Here is a 21,723-nt window from a genome sequence, read left to right on the forward strand (position 1 = left end):
CACGTGGTCAAATACTAAACTCCCCCCCCCTGACCTTTGCAAATGGTCTGTCTATTCCGATGCCTTTTTTTTTATTGGTGCAATTTTCCCTTCAAAAAAACCTTAAGCGTAACGTCAAGAGCCTATCATAGCAGCTTTGAAACTTGTTAAGCCTGAAGTGAAATAGATAATAATTTCATTTCGAAAAAGCAGACGATGAGAAAACATTAAGACATAAATCAACAATTTAGTCTTCTCTCTCTCTCTTTTTCCAATGTCGTTTCATGTCGGCTTTCCTTTAAAATAAGCTCTCTTTTTTTCAATAGTTTCGCTCCCGGAATAATAAAAAGCAAGGAGAGAGAAAGAGAGAGTAAGAGAGAGAGAGAGAGAGAGAGAGAAAGAGAGAGAGAATTCCTCCGGAAAGAAATATTATATCCCCATTTCTTTTATTTTTCTTTGGCGCGCGCGCGAAGAGGATTTTGGCGGGAAAAAGAGAAGACTACACGTGCATCGTGAACCCTAATCGTATTAGAGCTATATAGGCTCTCCTACTCCTTTTTGCCATAGAGTTTTAAAGGATTTTTCGGATTTTGGGAGTAGGGCAAGGGAGGAAGTGTGCATCTAACAAATGCATCCTGCTTCTGCATGTAAGAAAGGATGCGTGTGTGAGAGGGGGAGGGGGGTTTGATGGGGACCCACCCCACTCCCAAATAGGATAGGACTACTAGCTTACCCCAGCATCTTAACTCCAAAGCAAAAAGCGGGGGGGGGGGACTTTTTATTCTTTCTGGGGTGAAGGCTATAAAAATGCGAAACAAGTGATTATGTCAAGTTTTGACGAAGTGTGATTTCAATGGCTATTAGGAAAAATCTTTTGGCTAAAACAAAGTTTATTAGATAGTAAATTTCTAGACGCGTTTAGTTTGCAAAGGTAGCCTTGTATCTATTATACAGGGTTGACCATAAAGGGTTGGTAGGACCGAAGTATAATTGTCATTTTGAGTCGAAATAAATTAAATAAATAAATAAAATGTTATTTCAATGACATTTACTTAAGGGACACCGTAAATAAGTTAAGATTTAAGTGCTTTAGATATGACCCCTTAAATTTAATTAAGTAATAAACTGAAAGAATTAAAGGGGTCATCCATAAAACATTACAATCGTAACTTGTAAGCGATTTACTTGGGCCAAAATCGGTAATAGGGAATTGGCAGTTTCCAAGGCTTGACTGTATTAATCCGCATGGGAAAATAATATGGGGTGCCATTAGTTCTTAGAACCAACCACCCAGAACACTATTATTCTATACCTATAAAGGGTTAAACCAAGGATAACTAAGCATGGAATTAACTGTGAAAGGAATGATAATGAAATATCCGTGGGAACAGTTATAGTGTTGACACTTTTCTAGATATATAACACAGTCACATGTACGAATCGGCGCGGTGTTATAGCTAAGACGGATAAAGTCTCAATCTAGCTGTAGCCGTCGGAGATAAATGGCATTTCATCCATTCTGTCGCGAGACTGTCTTGGGTATCCCGTGGGGGGATCGTTTCCTCCCCCTCCCCCCTATAGCCGTTTACTTCCGGAAGCCGAGGAAAATGGGCCGACTTTTAAATAAAACATGTCGTTCATAGCATTGCCCGCTCCGCATTTTCCTCCTCCTTCGCCCCCCCTTCTCCTCCGTCGTTTCCCGCCTTTTTTTTTCGATGCGACTTTCCCGCCAAAAATAAATAAATAAAGAAAAAAAGAATGTGCACGAGGAAAAGGAAGATGCCGCGTGGACAGATTAAAAATTATTGATATTTTAGAATTGAGTTTCGTTTAACGATTGCTATTTTGTTTCACTACGCGGTGTAGGCGTCGTACTTGTCGTTGTTGTATTAGGATCGATTCGAGTATCTTTTACGGACCGTGTTCTAATATTGATCACTGAATTTATTTCGAGATGGGCCCCGATGATTTTAGATGGTCTTTCTTTTTTTTTTTTTTCTTTCGCCGGAGATTTGTTTGAAGTGAAGGCAGAGGGTCATGCTAAGATTTATTAAATTTTTAATTAAAGGTAACTGGAATTATCTGACTATACTAATGAGGATTTAAGTTAGTTACTTAGTAGTTAGAATTATATGAACAGGGAAAGTTAATACAGCCATAAGTTTATAAGATATATTCGATAAGTATGAGACTTAATATACTTCGTAATGCTACTGAGAGACTTACAGCTCGAGATAACTAGTTCGAGAACGACGGAAGTGAGAATTGAATGGCTATACACTCGGTTAGTTTTTGCAGTACTTCCATCTAGTCCTATTTAGTCTGTGCTAAGCCCAAATTTGGCTGCGCCTCACCAGGCGTCGCTTTACCTCGAATCTATGACGTTTCATCTACGTCACTTCATGACAAACTCCAGTTTGTAACCAGTGACAAACTTTTGCTGGAAGAGTTATAGACCAATCATTATCTATGACCAATTTTATCTCGCCAATTTTACTTTTTCTTTATAATACTGCGATAATCAGGTGTTCCAAGTGAGCCAGCCCTTGTCATCCGTACCCGGCACTATGACAGTTATGACTTCCGTTTCCCTCTTCTCTCCCCCACCCCCCCCCTCGCCAAACAAAAATAAAAAAACTTAGGAACGTATAGCGAGCAACATAATGATACCCCTTTACTAATTTGTATGCTATAAATCCCTGGTATCCATGTAAGATGAATAGGATTAACTCTGGGATCTTATATACAGACTTACTTCCGGTTTTTTCCTCTTCCTTTTCTTTTCATGCTGCTTCTTGTTACTTTGGGCCTTTTTTAATGGGACCCCTATATATATATATATATATATATATATATATATATATATATCCGGATGTGTTTTTTTAGTTTTTTGCTTAATTTGCAACGGGATCTCCATGCAAGAATATTGGGCCCGCCTATTGCTCTGATTGGCTAGAAATAAGCGCCTACATTGAAATAATTAGAATACCAAAATACCTTCAAAATAATTGGGGTTTACGTGCATATGAAAATAATTAGTGGAAGTTTTATGTAGTTTTTTATTGTTATTATTATTCACAAGGTCATAGAGATGATATTAATTATATCTGACTAATTACGAGTTGCGGATTAAGGTTATATAATTGGTGAGCAAAAACAAGCGTATGTGGTGGTGGTATTGTCGCAAATGGGTATTTCAGCTTTGGTGCAATTGTATCCTTCACAATCGTTTTGTATTTGACAACTACATTGGCATTTCATCAATGGACAATTGCATCTTTTCCCTTCAGGACACTGACATGGTGGGTCACATTTTAATGGGGCAGTGTTTGGACAGGTTTTCCCGTCTAGGTTATTAAGGGAATTTATTTAATTACTTTGAATTTATTTAATTTAAATAATTAATTTGTTTAGTACTTACCAAAATCCGTATTTTGCGTAATTACACCGTGTAACATTATAGTCGCGGTAAAAATTACTATTAAACCTAACTTTATCATTTTGTGTAGCGTTACGTTTTTAAAACGAGTTCAATGTTGTATGAAATGATATGTTTTATAGTCGTCGAAATGCTGACGTATATCTAGTGTAGAATTGAGAGTACCTTTACTTAAGTTAAACCTCGGGTGACACCAAACACCTGTCGGAATATGTGGGAGTATAATGGGTATTTCCCGCGAGGGTTTTTCAAACGAGATAGCATTAAATCAGATAACTATTTTTACAATAAGTGTCCTCTTAAACCAAAAATTGATATTTACAGTAATATTATATTTAATCTAGATGGAAACTAATAAATTTTAATTATTTTTGACTATTAATAGTTATCCTCATTTTTATTTTACCACGTCTTCCCTACCCTTAGGCTTAAATCATGTCAATTGCAACTTTTAATCAGTCCAATTGTAAAAGCATAGCGCCTGGTAATAAGCTTCCCCTTTGAACATTGGAGTATTGCGGGTTAAACATTTCTACAGGGGCTATGGGAAATTACATTGACTTTTTACGCCTGTAAGCTGGCTTTCCCTTAAAGCTAAAAATAATATATTTTATTTTTAAATCAATCACAATTTAGATTTAAATCAATCAAACCATAATTTATTTATTTAAAAATAATTAATACTAAGGTCTGGTCTATTTATTTATTGATCACAATTTAGATTTAAAAATCAGTCAAACCATAATTTATTTATTTAAAAATAATTAAGAATGAGGTTCGGTGTATTTCCCTTGTATTTGCGAATCTGTAACTCCCGTTTTGAATCCTCCGTGGAATTTTGTGGTTATCTCGGAGAGATTGAGCATTTTGCTCGCTCGTTTTAAGAAATGTCGCTGAACGAAATCGCAAATAGATCACTTGGCGAATAGGATTCTGGTCGGTAATGACATGACGACATACTCGACCATTAATTCCTCCTCGAATCTCCTCCTCCCACCCTTCTTTTTTTAAAGCAAACTTTTCATCTCGCTCTTCTATTTTTAAGCGAATTGCCATCATCCCGCACTATACCGTCTCTTTATATATGTCTCCCGTGTTCTTGGGACACTTTTAAAACCCTGCAAAAGGTTTTCGGGTTTATTTGGCTCAAGAAATATTCGATAAAACCTTTGGTAGGCAAAACCATGGTTGGGTTATTAGAAATAGGTGAATAAGAATGATGCATTAGATTTCGGAGTCGGGTCAAAGGTTATGCCGTTGCTTTAACTATGGTCCTTAGCGATGATATAGGGTCAGGAAAATATTGATAAAACTTTTAGTAGGAAAACCATGATTGTGTAATTAGAAATGGATGAATAACAATGATGTATTGGCGATTTTTGAGTCGGGTCAAAGGTTATACCGTTGCTTTAACTATGGTAATTAGCGATGATATAGGGTCAGGAAAATATTAATAAAACGTTTTGCAGGAAAAACATGATTGTATAATTAAAAATGAGTAATTTAAATTATTACAATTAACAATCATGTCACGTGGGGTCCTAATTATTTGTTTTTAATTAAAGATATGGTCTTGTGTAGAACGATTTAGAAAATATTTTCACATGAGGTATTAGAGATCAATAATCATCTACCTAGGTTTTAATTTTATCCCCGAATTAAGGGGGGCTCTTCCAACTTGTTTTTCAACGCATAGGGTCCCTCTGGGCGTTAAGAATCATCAAGGCTACAGTCCCGACGTCCTAACGTCATTTTCCGAAATGGAACCAAGAACGAAACCCCCCCCCCTCCCCTTTTCACCAACCATAACCCCTTCCGTGTTTGTAGTTAGACGTAAATCAAAAGAAGAAAATATATCCACACATATCTGTATTCTGAGCTGTATCAGTACAGGGTGTACTGTTCTTTGGATGAAACTGAGTGAACAGTGTCAAAGAAGATTAGGTCTACAATATTTTGATACGTAGATATGGGTTCCCAAAACTTTGATTGGCCTCTAAAGCACAAGGAAATATGTATTTTCCTACTTCCGGAACTAAATGTTGTAGACCTTCGTGTTATTTGACCCTTTCCACTCGGTTTGACCATAGTTTACAAGATATGTTCCTTCCATAAGTATGTTCCATAAGTAATGTTAGCTCTAGACTTACAGCTCGAGCTAGTTCGAGAATTGAAGTCCTACAATCGGTGGTTAATTTTGCTGGACTTCCATCTAGTCCTATTTAGTCTGCATTACTAAGCCTTTGAAAGCCCCTCACCAGGCGTGGCTTTACCTCGAATCTATGACCTACCTCATTCACTTCATAACAAGGTCCAGTTTGTGACCAGTGACAAACTTATGGAGGAACATATCTTATGACCCAAAGAACACACCTTTTAATTTATGGGATATAGACTTATCAGAAACACCCTAAATATTTTTGAAAACAAAGCTTGCTTGTTGTTGTTGTCTTTAATATAAAGGTATAAATACTTCTGGCGATTTACTTCAGGTCTTAGGTATTAGAAGCAATCTTCTTTTGGCACTTATCCCTTGCTTTACTTAGTAGATACTTTCGTCGAGAAAGAGAAGATTTTCTCCTTTTTTTGTACCTTTTTATGCATTTTTTTCTTCAAATAGTACTAGACTAAAGAAACGAAGCGAAATGTGAATGGAAAGTTTTTCAGAGTTGGTTTTATACCAGGTTTTTACGGAACCAACCTTCGTACCTTCTTCCTAAGTTCAAGTCCCAAGTTTCTTTGCGCTATAGTAAAGCATTTTAATGCAAATACTAGAGTACTCCAGCTAACATAATGGAACCCCCAAGATACTAGTGTAGTGGTGGGCGAAATTAAGTGGTCCACTCTCCAGATCTTTCTTTACATTTTTGTCAGGGTTCGTATGGATGTGGCAAGATCTGAATGTTTTTGAGGGAAATATTGTTACTTTATTGAAAATCAGGGAAAAATCTTATTTTTGTTTTGGGGGATCAGGGAAAAATCTTTATTTTTTTTTTGGAAAATCAGGGAAAATCTTTATTTGGAAAATTATTGAAAATTTGGGAAAAAATCTTTATTTTTTTGGAAAATTATTGAAAATTTGGGAAAAAATCTTTATTTTTTTGGAAAATTATGGAAAATTTGGGAAAAATCTTTATTTTTTTTTTTTTTTTTTGGAAAATTTGGGAAAGATCTTCGGAAAATTTGGGAAAGATCTTCATTTTTTCGAAAAATCAAGGAAATTCAGGGAAAACGTATTCTGAAGTTAAATCAAATACGAACAAAATTGGGGTTGGAAATAAGTTATGAACCCTGTTTGAATGGAAAATCTTTACCTCTGTCTTTTTCGGAAAACGTCTTGCGATTTCGGTCTGTTCCGTATCAAAGAGGACTTATTATTGGAGCGGGGGTTTCCTTTTTTTTCTTTTCTGTTGGGTTTGGCATTTCTAAATACTTAACTCAAAGCCTTATTTTTAAGCCTTCTTATAGATCTAAGCCCTTTTAGTGACTATCCAAAAGACGAAAAAGAAATTTAATAAAAAAGACCAAAAAAAAACCCTTAAAAACAAAATAACAATAAAAATTGTAAAGTAGAAACCATAAACTCTTCGGGGAGACAGACACCTTGTCAATCTTTAGCTTCAACTTCCCTTCTCTTCTCGTTAACGTTAGGGGCTCAATAAGAGTCATCGCTTGTGTATCCTTATATTAATACTTGTTGAAATTTGTTCCAAAAATTTGCAAAACTGTCAATTACGTAACGTTTCGGGACGTTACAAAGAATGTTCTTTCATTCTTTGTTCGCGCCTGGTTTAATTTTTCACTTTTTATTTTTTGATAAAAGTAAGAAGTATTTCCAATATTTTTTAACAAAACAATTGTGGTTGGTTGGATGGTGTGACGTGACGCCACGCGTGCATTCGCCTGGAAATGACACCAGCGAAAAACATAATAAAATATGTTGTACTTTTTTTAAAAGGGACGATTTTCTTATACAGTATTGTGTATTTTTAAATTTGCGACATTTTTTTTTATGGTTTTTGGCTTTATTGGCTTGACGGTTCCGTATGTTGATAAAAATACCCTAATTTGAGTCAAAAACTAGTGTAGTGATTCGGGGTCAAAGGTTATAATATCTTTTAAGGCGGTTTCAATAGTAATTTTTGTTTTATTTAAAGATACGGTTTGTGTCGTGATGAGGGTACCCAATTTCTAAAATTATTTGATCTTTGGCTTGAGATTATTCAGGTCAAGTAGGTCACCCGTGTCTATAGTGAAGCGACGACATGTTTTATGGCGCGGACCTCAAAAGCAACTAACCCTTTCTGGTTTCAAATGCATTTTTAGGTAAAAATATTTCAAAAATTTGATAATTCACATATTGATTATTGGCGGAATATGTACACTGCGATATGAGCTCGCGTACGCAAAATTAGGCCATTTAAATTTATCTAGACTCCAATCAAACTTTCTTAGTTAAGTGCTAAGCCTTAGTTAGCCGATGACGACGGGGGGAGGGAGATTGTTCGGTGTCCCAACTTAATTAGATTGTTTTTAATTTGACAAGTTAGAAGGCTAAGGATACACGTGCTAAGGAAGCTTTATCCAATCAAATACGGCGGGGACTTTCACCAGTCCCTGGGGTTTAGCTATTCCGCCAAGCTAGTTGAGGATACAGGCAAGGGTGTGGCTAATTCTACTAACCACCACACATCTAAAGAACTTGGTAATCGTTTCACTTTGAATTTGCAATTTAGCTTAGAACCACTAAGCCTTGGTCTTCAATACAGGATAGTCCGAAAATTGTTGGTGGTAGAACCGAAGTATTGTGAGTTCTATGGTCGAGTTTGGGTCGAAGTTCTGTGACATTTTGTCCAGTGAGGGATAAAGAAGTTATGAACATTGGAGTGTTTTAATGATGACCCCTTGAATTATTTAGCATTCTCTTTCACTTTCTTAGTTTAATTTAAGGGGTCATCCCTAAAACAATCCAATCATAACTCGAAATAGGGTGAAAGGTCATATAAGTTACATTTTCAACTCAAAATTGATTGTCCATTTCACTGTTCTTCGGTCCTACAACCATCCCTTTTTGGAACACGATGTTTAACCAAAATTGACTATAGTATTTACGGAACTCTTAAACTGAAATCAGTTTCTATTCAAGCACGCTATGTTATAGATTATTTTTTTTCTTGAGAAAGTAATTTTGGTTTTCCCTATTGGTTTTAAATATTTAATGTACATACCTACCTCCTTCGGTTAAATCTGAAGAACTATAATTATTATACCATGATTTTTGTTAAACGTTCAATTCTATCTCACGTGACGTCTAGCTCGCGCTTTTTTTTAATAAGAACCTATATACCACCCTAGAACGTTGAAACATTTCATTGACCAATTTCAAAAGTCAGTGGGTGTAAAATAGTCTGGTGTGTTGACCACTTTATTGTCCGTTATGTGGGCAACACAGACGTTAGACGTGACTTGAAGTTTCTATTGGATATCAGGTTTTTCTCCCCACATGTATCGTCGATATTCGCAAGTTTCTAAGGATACTGTGGCTAAGTTGAAAGGATGTTCATATGTTCTCTGGGGTTATTAATGCGTTCTTGGTTTTAGGTATTCTAAATGCGCGTGTTTGAAAGTTTTCTGTTCGACTAGATTAGTTTTTCGTTTGACAAGTTAATTTCTCCGCCCGAACATTTTTCTCATTGACTAAATAATCCACAGTCTTTATTCATTTAAACTGTCCTTCGAAATATTTCAACAATTAAAGTGAGCGTGAAAGGGTTCAGGGAAATGGAATCGTTAATAAAATTGACCTCAAAATATTTGCATTAATTTATAAACGATTTTTCCACTGATGTTAAAAATAAAGGATTCGATAATTTTTTAATTTTTTTTTTTTTTTTGGGATCATATTGTTCAAAGTTAGTTTCAGCCAATCAAAGAATGGAACGTAAAAAGCGGGAAAATGTTCTGAAACATCTCGATTTCGCTTAGCCCTTGGCAAACCACAAGATTACGCCTTTCGTGTTCCGTTCTCTGATTGGCTGTAACGTTTTTTTTTCACAAATTTTGCAGTAAAATTAACAAAATACTAGATATAGTGGTCAGATCTTTTATCAGTTAAAATCATCTTGATGAGTTATGTTAACATTTTTTGGGCCCCATTCATAGTTTAGAGTTAATTTCAGCCAATCATTTAACTCTGCCTTTAAATATATTTTTTAAAATTAATGATAGTGAAGTTTGAGATTAGTTGCTATAAAAACTAAAAAATATAATTCAAATTTGACAGAATTTTTAAGAAAAAAAAATTAATGTAAATTCAATTTGAATGGCGAAGAGAAAAACTAACTAATCAATAAACGAGAGATCAAACAAAGTATCGAACTTCTTCCCCCTATCCCCCTTCAGCATTGCCCCCCCCTTTTTTCTCTCTCTCCATCTTTAAGAATCATCCCGAGCTTCCCCTCTCCTCTGACAATCCCTGTTCTGTAGGAACATCGCGCGCCAAAAAAGATTGAGAGACATGTCAGAGAAGAGAGGACAAGGCAAGGGTTAACATAAAAATGAAGACAAATATTACAAGCGTATCTTACACATTTTTGAAATAAAAAAAGAAAGAAAAAGTGACAAAAAAATAGGGTTTTAGAAAAATATTTGAACAAGATGGTGAAACCTCACTTAAGATAACCCTTCATATTAACATATTTCGACCAGGTCTGGTTTGACGGTTTTAGTAAGGGGGTCAGTTGGGGTCATTTTGGGCTATCACATCCTCAAGGGATTTACCGGGAATTTCCTCAAGAGTATAGTTATGACGTTTCAAAGAATTGGATTTAGTTTGAAATTTCTTAAAAATATTGTGGGCTTATGGCTCATTATTTCGAGCCCTGATTGGCGTAGGACGTTATGTTTAGTATCGTTGTACAGAGGGAAATTACTGCGTATCTTTCAAAATAGATTTACGACGTCATAAACCTTTAGCTGCTTGATTTAAAGCATTTAATCTTAAGTACTGACATATGTGGGACCATGAATTTAGCGTGGTAGGACATAGACCAATTAGGGTTATCATATCCTCAAGGGGTTTCCCTGGAATTTCTTCCAAATTAGAGTTATAACGCTGCAAAGAGCAGGTAAATTTTAAAATAAATTTCTACTTATTTTTCATTCTGACCTATTTATCTAGAGCCCTAATTGACTTAGGCCAAAGTTTTTGGCATCATTTTATAGAACACAAATGGGGCTATCACATCCTCAAGACATTTCTCTTGAGTTACGACGAAATTTCCCAAGTTAAGATTGGAACCGCGTCCATGAAAATACGGATGAGATTATAGCACCACCTATAGATAGTCAGATTTTTTTTTATCCCCGACATTTCGTTACTGAACCAAAAGTACAAAACCGAAAAAATGCATGCTTGCTAACATAGGGAAAGTACCGAGTGTTTTTAACACTTGCAGCTGGCCTTAATGGTGACAAAGATAAGAGGTTACTGATAAAAACTAAGTACTAAGCACTGTTAAGCCTAAAACCAACGGGCCAAGGGTTCCTCCGTTTTAAACAGGAAGTAAAGTTGAGCAGTGGAAAAAAAAACTCTGAAAAAAAGAAAGGTGATAATGGCTATCGATTCACCGTTTATCTCGCAAAGGGGGCCGCCTTTTACCCCTTTCCTTTCCACTTCTTAAATATAGCTTACTTTAAACCCCTAAATTGTTGTTGGGGTGTGAAAAAAGAAAAAGAAAAACCCCTTGCCCGATATTCAAATGACTCGAAGCTCTCTGAGAGGAGTACAGTTCTAAATCTAAAGTGGGTGTAGTAACTACTAGGTGTGTGAAGTGCTTTTACGGACCATTTTAACGGAGAAATTTAAACACGATATTATATCCTTGGAAATATCCTAAGGTTTAACCTTGTTAAAGGCTGTACGCAAATAACACCATTATTCAAAATGGGGTAGTTTATCTTAAGGACCAAATACTTTGTGTATGTGTGTGTGTGGAAAGCAATTTTGTTTTGCATTGATGGCAATTTTAAGTACCTTTTTGTTTTCACCCGGTTTCGTTATCTTGGCGTATAGTCATGTTGAATTGAAAACATAAGTTAATAATCGTAGATAAGTCTCCTATACTGCACTGTTGAAATTTGTTATTTATAAATGTACTATCCTAGTTAAAGGATTGGGAAAACCGGGACCAGTTAGTTTCCTGTCTATGATCTGTACACACTAAACACTAAGTAATCTTTGGGTCCACCCCTGAATAATGATTTTTACCACTTCTAATGAACCTTAGATGTTATCTTTAATGTCGAGATTACAGATTAGGGTAATATTTACTTGCAAATACAACTCTTTGTGGTATTGTCAAACGAGACGGTATTACAAACTGGCCTTTGGTACTTCTTGCAACTATATCCTTTGCAATCTTTGTTTGTCTGGCAGACGCACTCACACCTCCTCACTCCACAAGGACATTCTACCCCCGCCAGACAAGGGCATATTGGATAGCATTTTATGGGGGCAGTGTCCGGGCACATGTTCCCATCTGTTTATTAAGGGACTGTTTAATTACTTTCCATTTATTTAACTAATTTAGTACTTACCAACATCCGTGTTTTGCGTAATTACACCATGAAACAATAGAGTCGCAGCGGCGAAGACTAAACGTAACTTTAGTGTCATTTTGGAAAACGAATTCAATGTTTTATGAACTGATATGTTTTATAGTACAGGATAAACTGAAGAATATCTAGTGTAGAATTGTGTGTACCTTTACGTCAGGTTAAACCAAACACCTGCTAGAATGCGTCAGGATATAATGGGTATTTCCCTGGAATATTTTACAATCGAGATGACATTTTATTTTTAACTACTAATATACTTAGACCACGATCATTTGACCTTTCACACTATTCTTAAACATCCTTGCTTTTAAATTAAAAGACTTTTACTTCATACTTAATCATCCTTAATTTATAACATTTATTTTAGATTTCTTTAATTAAATTTAATTTCTCTTCTAATTAACACCTGTACATGCCGTACCAATTATTCCTGCGTGCCACCAACGCGTTATGGTCACAGGATATTAAGGTTCCCAATCTATATATATATATATTATATTTAAACGGTAGACGATAATAAATCAACAGTCTGCACGATCGTTGGTATAACTGTACCAGACCAAGGTTCTTATAGAAACTTGGTACCAGACAGACAGATGAGACTTGGTTCTACTGTAGACTCCTATTTTAAAGAGCTTTAAAGGGATATTCCGGGCTAGAAGTTTTTGATTTTCTAATCGAAAGAGCGCGTAAAATACTGAATTTGTGAATTGGAACCATGTTTTTATCTACAGTTTTGTTAATGGACACTATAGGCGTTAGGCTTGCGCTGGGTAGTACCCCTATTGGATGAATCCGTCAGGTCCAATAGGGGAACAGATACCATTAACAGATACCGAAGTATCCCTTTAAGGTACTGGTTTTCTGGTTTAACGGGCGACGTCTTACTTTCTTGTTATTATGGTACGGGTAAATTCCTGGATGTCCTTAAAAGAAGCTGTGTGTCCTTAGAAAACCGACCAAACTCCTCTTCTATACGTGTATAGTTGGCCAGAATTTTTCGATGGATCTTTGTCGCATCTATCTTCGTTCGAAAAATGCAAATGACAAAACATATCCTCCATCTCGAGTCCGAGAATGACTAGCTGCCAGGGATCTAGGGACATATCCTTAAAGCTTCTATTTTGCAGAAATTTGGAATAAACAGGACAGGACATAGGGGTTTCCTGGAAAAATGTTTTTTTACCATAGAACCATTCCCATACTATAGCTTTTTGCTTATATCCTTGAAGTGATAGTCGTTTAAGTATAGGATAATTGTAAATTTATGGAGAATGACCCTTTATATAGGGTATTCCAAAAAGGGTGACGTAGGACCGATGACCAGTGGTTTCTAGGACATATTGTCCAGTAAGGGACATCCTTTACGAATGATACCTTAATTAAATTAGAATTAGCTTTCATTTATTGGCGTAAAATAATTTAATTAGTTTATTTACGTGTGGTTTAAAATTAATTTTCGAATCAGATCGCGTTAATTAATTAAATTTTAAAAATATTATTGGCTATGAATGATTCGTGGCTATTTATTATTTTAGACTCAATCCCCAGAAAAGTAATTCGTAATTTAATGAATAATTAACGTTATTTAATTACTATCTTCGGAGGAAACAGAAATTTGATGATTAAACTTCAATTCGAATTTAATTTAAATCCGCTCGCGTAATAATTACGTTGTTTTAATTACGCAACTCTTTTATTACGTGTCTTCCTGTATTATTTTTACTTTTAATTATTAGTTGAAGAAACTGAAAGTTTAATTAAAGTTAGGTTAAACATTTTCCCAATTAGAAACCCGAAACGTGACAGACAAGGTTGGTTGAAGGACTTTCCTTTGATACAAGTACACAATTTTCTATCTTGAAAGACGATAGTAAACCCTTATCAAAGAATTCCTGAAAGGAAAGAAGACATACCGACCCGTAGTCCAAAGTTTCCCAGTCAACAAGCTCGAAGCTCGATTCGTTCGAGTTCGAAAAGTAATGATGCGAAGGCTTATAAGCTTACGTTTTTCCTTAATGTAAGCCCCGTCTTTCCTTTTATTAACTTTAAGTTAAAGGATATTGCGTGAAAGTCCAAGCGTATCCCTCTCTATCAAACCAGTGTTAATTTTAAAAAGCTATAAGCTCTCCTATCGAAGGTCCAGGTTTCAACTCCGAATATACAAAGCTTTAAACCAATAGCAAGTAGAAAATAAGAGAAAGTGAGCTAGGCACTCTCAGGGAGGTAGCTCGTATTCCCAGTATGGTTTATGACGTACTCAAACCAAGTCTTGATCACTTTCTCTCTAGCTTCTTTTGGAAAATGAATCAATCAATCAATCAGCTCTCTACTTTAATATTACCATAAGTTTGTAAGATATGTTCCATAAGTATGACATTACCAATACTTCGTAATGCTACTGAGAGTCTTACAGCTCGACCTAGTTCTAGCAGAACGACAAGCGTAGGGTAATTTTGCAGGACCTCCATCTAGTCCTATTTAGTCTCCACTAAGCCTTTGACAGCGTCTCATCAGGCCTCCTTCGCTTTACCTCGAATTTATGACCTACGTCACTCACTTCATGACAAGCTCCAGTTTCTAAGTTACCAGTGACAAACTTATGAAGGAACATATCTTATGAACGTTTGATTACTACCTTATTCTAAAGATGAAAAATGGAACCATTTGAGCTCTCCCTTTTCACTTTCTGCTCATTCTATTTGCCCTGGCTAAAACGTAGCTGTATCTTTAACTGCCCATATTATTTAGTTGTATTCGTAGCCTTAACGTGGACCAATCACCTCCGCCTCTGTCGTATTTCAATGGTGTTGAAATTCTCACACCGTTATACACAGTTTTGTTTATATTTCCCGTTCAAAGAGAGATAGAGGGGGAGGGGGAGGGAGGACGAAATCCTTGTAAACTGAAACCCCAACTAACAAACTAAAACTTCCGAAGTTTTAATAAATTTTTAGCCCCATATACAATCAAAAGAAAAGAAAAGAAATGAAAGTTTCTTGTAACTTTGTAAAGCAGGGGGAGGGAAAATGGTTCAAAGCATAGGGGATTAGAGGTTCTAAGACTACATGCAATCTTTAAATTTAATTTGAATTTTTTTTTAATTGTAGATTGGAATGAAACAGACCACGTGACTTTGCTTAATCCCTGCAATTCAAACAAGTTTGGAAACCAAAATAAACCTGTATCCGAGGCGATTGATTCACAATAAATGATAAGAAAACCCGCAATTGCGTGAAGCTTTGATGGAAGCCCTTCCATTGGGAGGCTAGACGTTTCTCGTAACCCTAGCCGATGGGAGAAGATGACAAAATTTGCTTTCTGCGAACACGTTTGCTCCGATTTGCCCAGCAATTGCGTGAACCTTTAGTGGAAGCCCTGCCATTGGGAGGCTAGACGTTTCTCGTAACCCTAGCCGATGGGAGAAGATGACAAAATTTGCTTTCTGCTAACACGTTTGCCCCGATTTGCCCAGCAATTGCATGAACCTTTGATGGAAGCCCTGCCATTGGAATACTGGACGTTTCTCGTAACCCTACCCGATCGCCGTGTGCATCTTAACCCTAACGATGATAATGGAGTGGAAGCCACTATTGCTCCGATTTGCCAACTGCGATCGCGGTGACGGACACTCACTCACACACAGACACGTCCAGTGTTATACCTCTCCATGACGTCATCGTCACTCGGAGAGGTGAAAAGTCTTCGAGATCTTTGTCACGGTAAGAAATATTCTTTTTAAGTATATGCTCAAAAATAATTTAGCTATCTGCAATAAATGGTACCTATAGTTATGTCCCTATCAACACAGAGCCCCTTTACTCTAGTTAAAGTCCCAATTATAATTTTGCTGGAAAAATTACGAGAACCCTTATAATAATACACGCGCAAAAATATATACCTTCATCTAAAAAAGGATCATTCATTCTTCGATTCAAAATTGTATTGAATTTTTTATCATACGTCTATTCGATCATCTGAAGAAGAGACCCTTTTCCATTTTCTTGGCAACCATTAGATCTCAAGGGAGTTCTTGGGCCTTGGTTCAGGTGGGAGGGGGGAAAGGGAAGGGGGAAATTCCGGGTATCTCGTGTTTAGGATCGAAATGGTCCGTAAGCACGATCTCGCCTGTAATCCCACGATTAGAATTTGGAGAAATTTGTTTAAAGAAAAAAAAATGACTCTAAAGTGAAGCACGAATTTCAAAGTCTTCCCCATCGAAAAATCCCCACATTTTCATAGTTGATTTATGATAAAAATTGCTCGTTTTGACAAGGTAACGATACCCGATGTATTAATCATTAAACTTCATATTCCTAAGGAGAATTATGACCTTTACCTTTAACCTATGTACAGCTAGTACACTAGAAATCCTTTACTTGAAACTTGAAAGTAATAGAACTTTTCCTTCTATTGTATCATTGAACAGAGAATAATTTTATCTAACCTTATGCAATTTTCCCTTCGCCAAAGTTTCGAGGCTTTCAACTTTTTCTCAGTGACCCTTATCTTGTTTATTCTGACCCCTGTTGACCCAGAAAAGCTTAATTACTCGACTTCTATTTATGGTAACCTCAAGTATTTAGTATCATTACAAAGATAACAATGAGGACTATCATACCCTAAACGGATTTCGCCGTACGTCAAAAATATCCGACGTAAAGTTGTCTATATTCTCACTGTCAAAAGTTTTTAGGATCTTACGAAACCTAAGTCCTAACTCGCAATATGACACTCTGGTTTATTTTTTTGAACTTTAATTTATTTTTATTTTTCTAAGGACAAAAAAGGAAAGCTTTATAAGGGTGTATATAGGTTGTTGTACGGGTTTCGAATCTATATATATATAATAAGGGTTCATTATATTTGAAAAGGTTTTAGTTTTCGTATACCTTTACAGTCGGGTCCGGTTTTAGTTCGCTCTTCTACCGCTCTTATCGCTGTCATCTAGGAATTCCCCTCTCTGCAAAAATTTAATAGGCTTACGTATGAATGTCACGCCGCTCTCTTATTTTTTTTACTACAGACCTATCTGACATTTAAGAGGAATTCTTGCCCCCGATATTTTGTCTCGTAGGTATCATACGAACAGGGTGTTTCATACCTTAGCCCAAAGGTTACTGAGATGTTCGCCCCAAAAGTTCGAAAATCGTAACCAAAACTCTTAACTCAAAGCCGTAACATCGTGACTGTCGCTCTAATGTTGTACAGACAACTCAAAATTCGTACCGACAACTCTACGTTCGTTCCGACAACTCTACGTTCGTTCCGACAACTCTACGTTCGTTCCGACAACTCTACGTTCGTTCCGACAACTCTACGTTCCTACCGACAACTCTACGTTCCTACCGACAACTCTACGTTCCTACCGACAACTCTACGTTCGTTCCGACAACTCTACGTTCGTTCCGACAACTCTACGTTCGTTCCGACAACTCTACGTTCGTTCCGACAACTCTACGTTCGTTCCGACAACTCTACGTTCGTTCCGACAACTCTACGTTCGTTCCGACAACTCTACGTTTGTTCCGACAACTCTACGTTCGTTCCGACAACTCTACGTTCGTTCCGACAACTCTACGTTCGTTCCGACAACTCTACGTTCGTTCCGACAACTCTACGTTCGTTCCGACCGCTCTAAATTCGTACCAAAAACGCCCCAAAGCTCCAAAATTGTCACCTACGTTTGAAAATCGTAACCAAAATTGAAAACCAATACTTTTAAAAAGTGTATTTCCTGTTGATTATTTTACACCCTGTTTATAAAACCTTTTAACCAGTTGTCCCCCTTAAGCTGCCAGACTCATTCCTAAAAAAAAAACTCGCAAACCTGCTTGGCGAAAATTCCGAGCATCCTTTCATCTCTAACGAAACTAGTACCTAGTGCAATTTTTTTTTTATTTTCTGATTCAAAAACTTGGTGGTGTCGTATATTCCCTTTCTATTTTACGGAGATCTGATGATGAGGTAGAGAGGTAGAGAAAGTTTTCCGTTGCCATGACAACCCCATCGTCTCTGTAAAAGAGAATGGACTTCGTAGTTCGAAAGAGGACTAGCAAAGAAGTGAGCTTAGGGGAATCCAAATTCGTATACTCCCCCCCCCCCAGCTTGTCTACCTTTGAACTGTGATCTCTTTGAAATTTAGAGCGACCTTGATATACTATAAAGTTAATCTTATTTCCTTTGCTCGTGGATATCGTCATTTTATATTTTTGTAAAGACAAATTAAGAAGTTATCCTGTAGTTTTCCAATCCTCTATACAAGGGTTTATAAGGTCCTTGTCGCAGAAGCAACCTTTTCCATCCTTGAGATGGAAGAGGCTGTGTGTGACTTGAAACGACGACGCCCCTCTACCATTTTTAAAGAAAAAAGAGTACATGTTTCAAAGCCAAATTGTAGTAAATATAATATGTTGAATTTAATTAGAATTTTTTTTTTTTTACAAATTTTGTTTTTACAATTTTTTTTTTAAAGTATTGAAGACAAAGTGTGTTTGATGTTTGTTTCTTCGCAATTCTGGTTCCTGGTTTTTCCATTTTAATAAATAAATAAAAATATTTATGATAAATAAAATAAATATATAATAAATAATAAAATTAATAAATATAATTAGTAAATAAATATATATATGATAAATAATAAAATTAATAAATATAATTAGTAAATAAATATATATATGATAAATAATAAAATTAATAAATATAATTAGTAAATAATAAAAATAATAAATATAATAAATAATAAAATTAATAAATATAATTAGTAAATAATAAAAATAATAAATATAATAAATAATAAAATTAATAAATATAATAAACAAATTAAAATAATGTTATAATAAGATAGGCACAGTTTTGTCTTTCTGTTAGTAACGCTTTGACAGCGTTTAGTTTGAAAAAATAAATAGTTACCTTTTATTGTTGACGAAGTAACCGTTCTTGTAGTACTAAACTCAAACCCAGTTCCTGATGCGCGCTAACATTTCACTTTTTGATAGAAAATTTCAGTTCGAATTTCGTAAGATACTAGTTTTGATTAGTTACAACGTTTGGGCTCGCAACTGGAAACCCCCATTGGTTCCTTTTTCGCTTTCGGTCGCGTTGGGCACTCGCATCTTAGAAGGAAAAAGAGAAATCGGAAACGACTCTGGAATTTTCAAAATTGTTCAATTCGCTCTATATCAACATTTTTCACTTTTTAACCTGTTTTTGGAAACTCGCATAAATTTCACTTTGCATTTCTTTATGGGGTTCTGAAGGAAGAAGCCGGGCAAGTGGGGGCTCCTCCCCTCCTACCCCTCAGAGTCGCGATTCTTGACTCTCTGGGCAGCTTCGGAGTCGAGCTGGAATGCGATGAAGCTAGTTGTAGGAGGCATATGGGACCAGTTTCAGGATTTCAACGTTTTTGAATTTCTGTATTTTATTTTACAATTTTTCTTCTTTTTCTATTGGACCAAGTTGTATTTCAAAAAAGATATTATTGGGCCCTTTTTACTTTGGTAGTAGAATTAGATCTCTATTTTCCTAATTGCAGTGATTTTTGGGTCAAAGGTGATAAGGTCAATGTTTTTTCTCTCTCTCTCTGTGACGACTCGAACCATTTAGATAAAATTATTCTGTTTATAATTAAAGATATAGTATATCATGATAAAGCTATCCCGATTTTTAAATTTTTTAATTTTACCTGGGATATTAGAGGTCAAAGGTCATGGTCAACGCAATGGAATGTGTATGGCGCGAAGACCCCTTTTAGGCGCGACAAGTAACTAGTTGCTTTTAATATCAACGAACTAAAGTTCTTCTTAGAATTGCATTTGTTACAATTATATATTACAAAAATCCGTTTACTATTTTCGAAATATAGTAAATAATAAACACAATTTATTATCGAAATGGTAGACTATTTTGGTCATCCGCTTTTCGATAGGGTCCTACCTAACTCCAAAATCTGACCCTAATAATGACAAAAGGTCAAAATCATGTAGGGCTGAAAAAGGGCATCTTCGTCAGCTTTTAGACATCATTGTTGTTCATTCAATACAACCACGTGACGTGACCCTTGGTCAAATATAGTCCAAACAAAGTCAGCGGCGGAGAAAGTTTTTCCGTTAGTAGTTTAGTTGAAAAACCCCTAAACGAAGCTGTGCGAAATGCTGCTCTTGTGTATTGAGAATGGCAGCGTTACCTACGCCATGGATATTATAACACCAAAAGGGGACAGGAAAACTGTTTGTGATTTCTTAATTTGTCCAGACAAAAATATATGATAACGATATGAGCCAACAAGAGATTAAGATCAGCGTTCTAGTATATAGGGTCTCTAAATTCAATTTCAGAACTCGCTAGGCGCGCGTTACTACGAATCTGTATTTTTTGTGGTATATCAAGGTCACTATAAATTTCAACGATGGATGTTACGGTTGAAATATGTAGGTAAGGTCCATTGCACACGCTAGGCGTTGCGAGAAACAATTAACTTCTCCACGGTGTCCCCTTGAGAATTAAGAGTCCATGTCTGCACTCCATCCAATACTACAATCAAAATCATCTTTCGCCCGAAGAAAGGGAGCGGGATTGTAAGAGGGTGATACCAGTCTCTACCCCATGGTTCCCTCCGTTATATACTTAAAGGCAATGTGAAAAACATTATCCTAATCGAGAGAAAACCCCCAAACAAATTATAATTTAAATCAGAACTTAAAAACTGTAAAATAATATTTAACCCTTAGCGGAGGATTGTTGTTTATATACAGGGTAGAAACCTTCACCAGGAACCAATATAGATGCTTCTCCAAACGCCTTAATTAATTAATTTCTTTCTTAAAATTAAGGGGGTCATCACTAAAATACTTGTTTATTGTGGCCCTTACTAAATCAAGAAAAAAAAACGATTTCTAGTTGTGTTTTCACAATGCCTTTAAAGGAAAAATATGTGATAGGTACTATAGGGTGAGTTTCATTAGTTCTTCGTCGATACTGCTCGGTCCTACTGCATGCTCTTTTCAATGGGGGGGGGGAACCCCTGAACACCCCTTTCCCCATTCAGTATATAAGTTGAAAGGGGTGTATCTTGCCCCTTAGGGTTTCCCTTCCAGCACCCAAAACCACCTGGTTGGTTTAGATATTTGATCTTTAATCCACGGATATCTTTTATGATGGCAACCAGATGAATTACTTGAAAGTCTTAATTAACGTAGATAATCCGTAAATATTTTGTTCGTCTACACAGAAATACGTAGATTTTCTCTACTTTGACTTATATTTAACTTGGGCTTTCTGCTTGAACAAAAGGGGAGGAGATATAGAAACCGTCACCCCTGACGTCACACCTTATGTATTTGACGTAGCTATCGACCTATCCGCTCCGAATCGATATGTAAACAAGTTATCTTTTAGTTTTATGAACGAGTAACCTAGGCTGAATAGCCAATGAAACTCCAGGAAATTTTAAGCCCTTCCCCCTTACCTTCAAGGGCTCTATGACCTCTTTTATATTTTAAATAGAAGAAATATATTTTTATTCCTAGTCTACATCAGCGACTTTATAAATACCTCGTATTTATCTTTTTAAAAATGTGTTTACTATCGTGTCTAGTGGATTTTCCCAACTGGGATAGATTTAATTTTAGAAGTAGGAATGGAGAACAGAGTAGTCTGGGCGCGCGTAATAGTCCCGGACCCCTTCC

At 36.1% G+C, this 21,723-nt stretch overlaps 1 protein-coding gene across 13 annotated transcripts in view; it reads left to right on the forward strand.

Moving 5' to 3' along the window:
- LOC149673433 (nephrin-like) overlaps positions 1 to 21,723 on the forward strand; it is a 193,278-nt gene that overhangs the window by 11,350 nt on the left and 160,205 nt on the right. For 12 of the 13 annotated variants that reach the window (XR_016366853.1, XR_016366852.1, XR_016366851.1 and 9 more), the window contains exon 4: positions 15,148 to 15,759. The exons of the other annotated variant lie outside the window; for it this stretch is intronic. Coding sequence is in view for 1 of the 12 variants with exons in the window: in XM_089838967.1 (XP_089695093.1) it covers positions 15,708 to 15,759 (52 nt within the window). In the remaining 11 variants the exon portion in view is untranslated. The remainder of the gene's footprint in view (positions 1 to 15,147; positions 15,760 to 21,723) is intronic. 13 annotated transcript variants of the gene reach the window in all.

This window comes from Phalangium opilio, unplaced genomic scaffold, assembly GCF_054372755.1.
Source record: "Phalangium opilio isolate 3A_F unplaced genomic scaffold, DU_Popi_V2 ptg000048l_1, whole genome shotgun sequence".
Taxonomy (NCBI): domain Eukaryota; kingdom Metazoa; phylum Arthropoda; class Arachnida; order Opiliones; family Phalangiidae; genus Phalangium; species Phalangium opilio.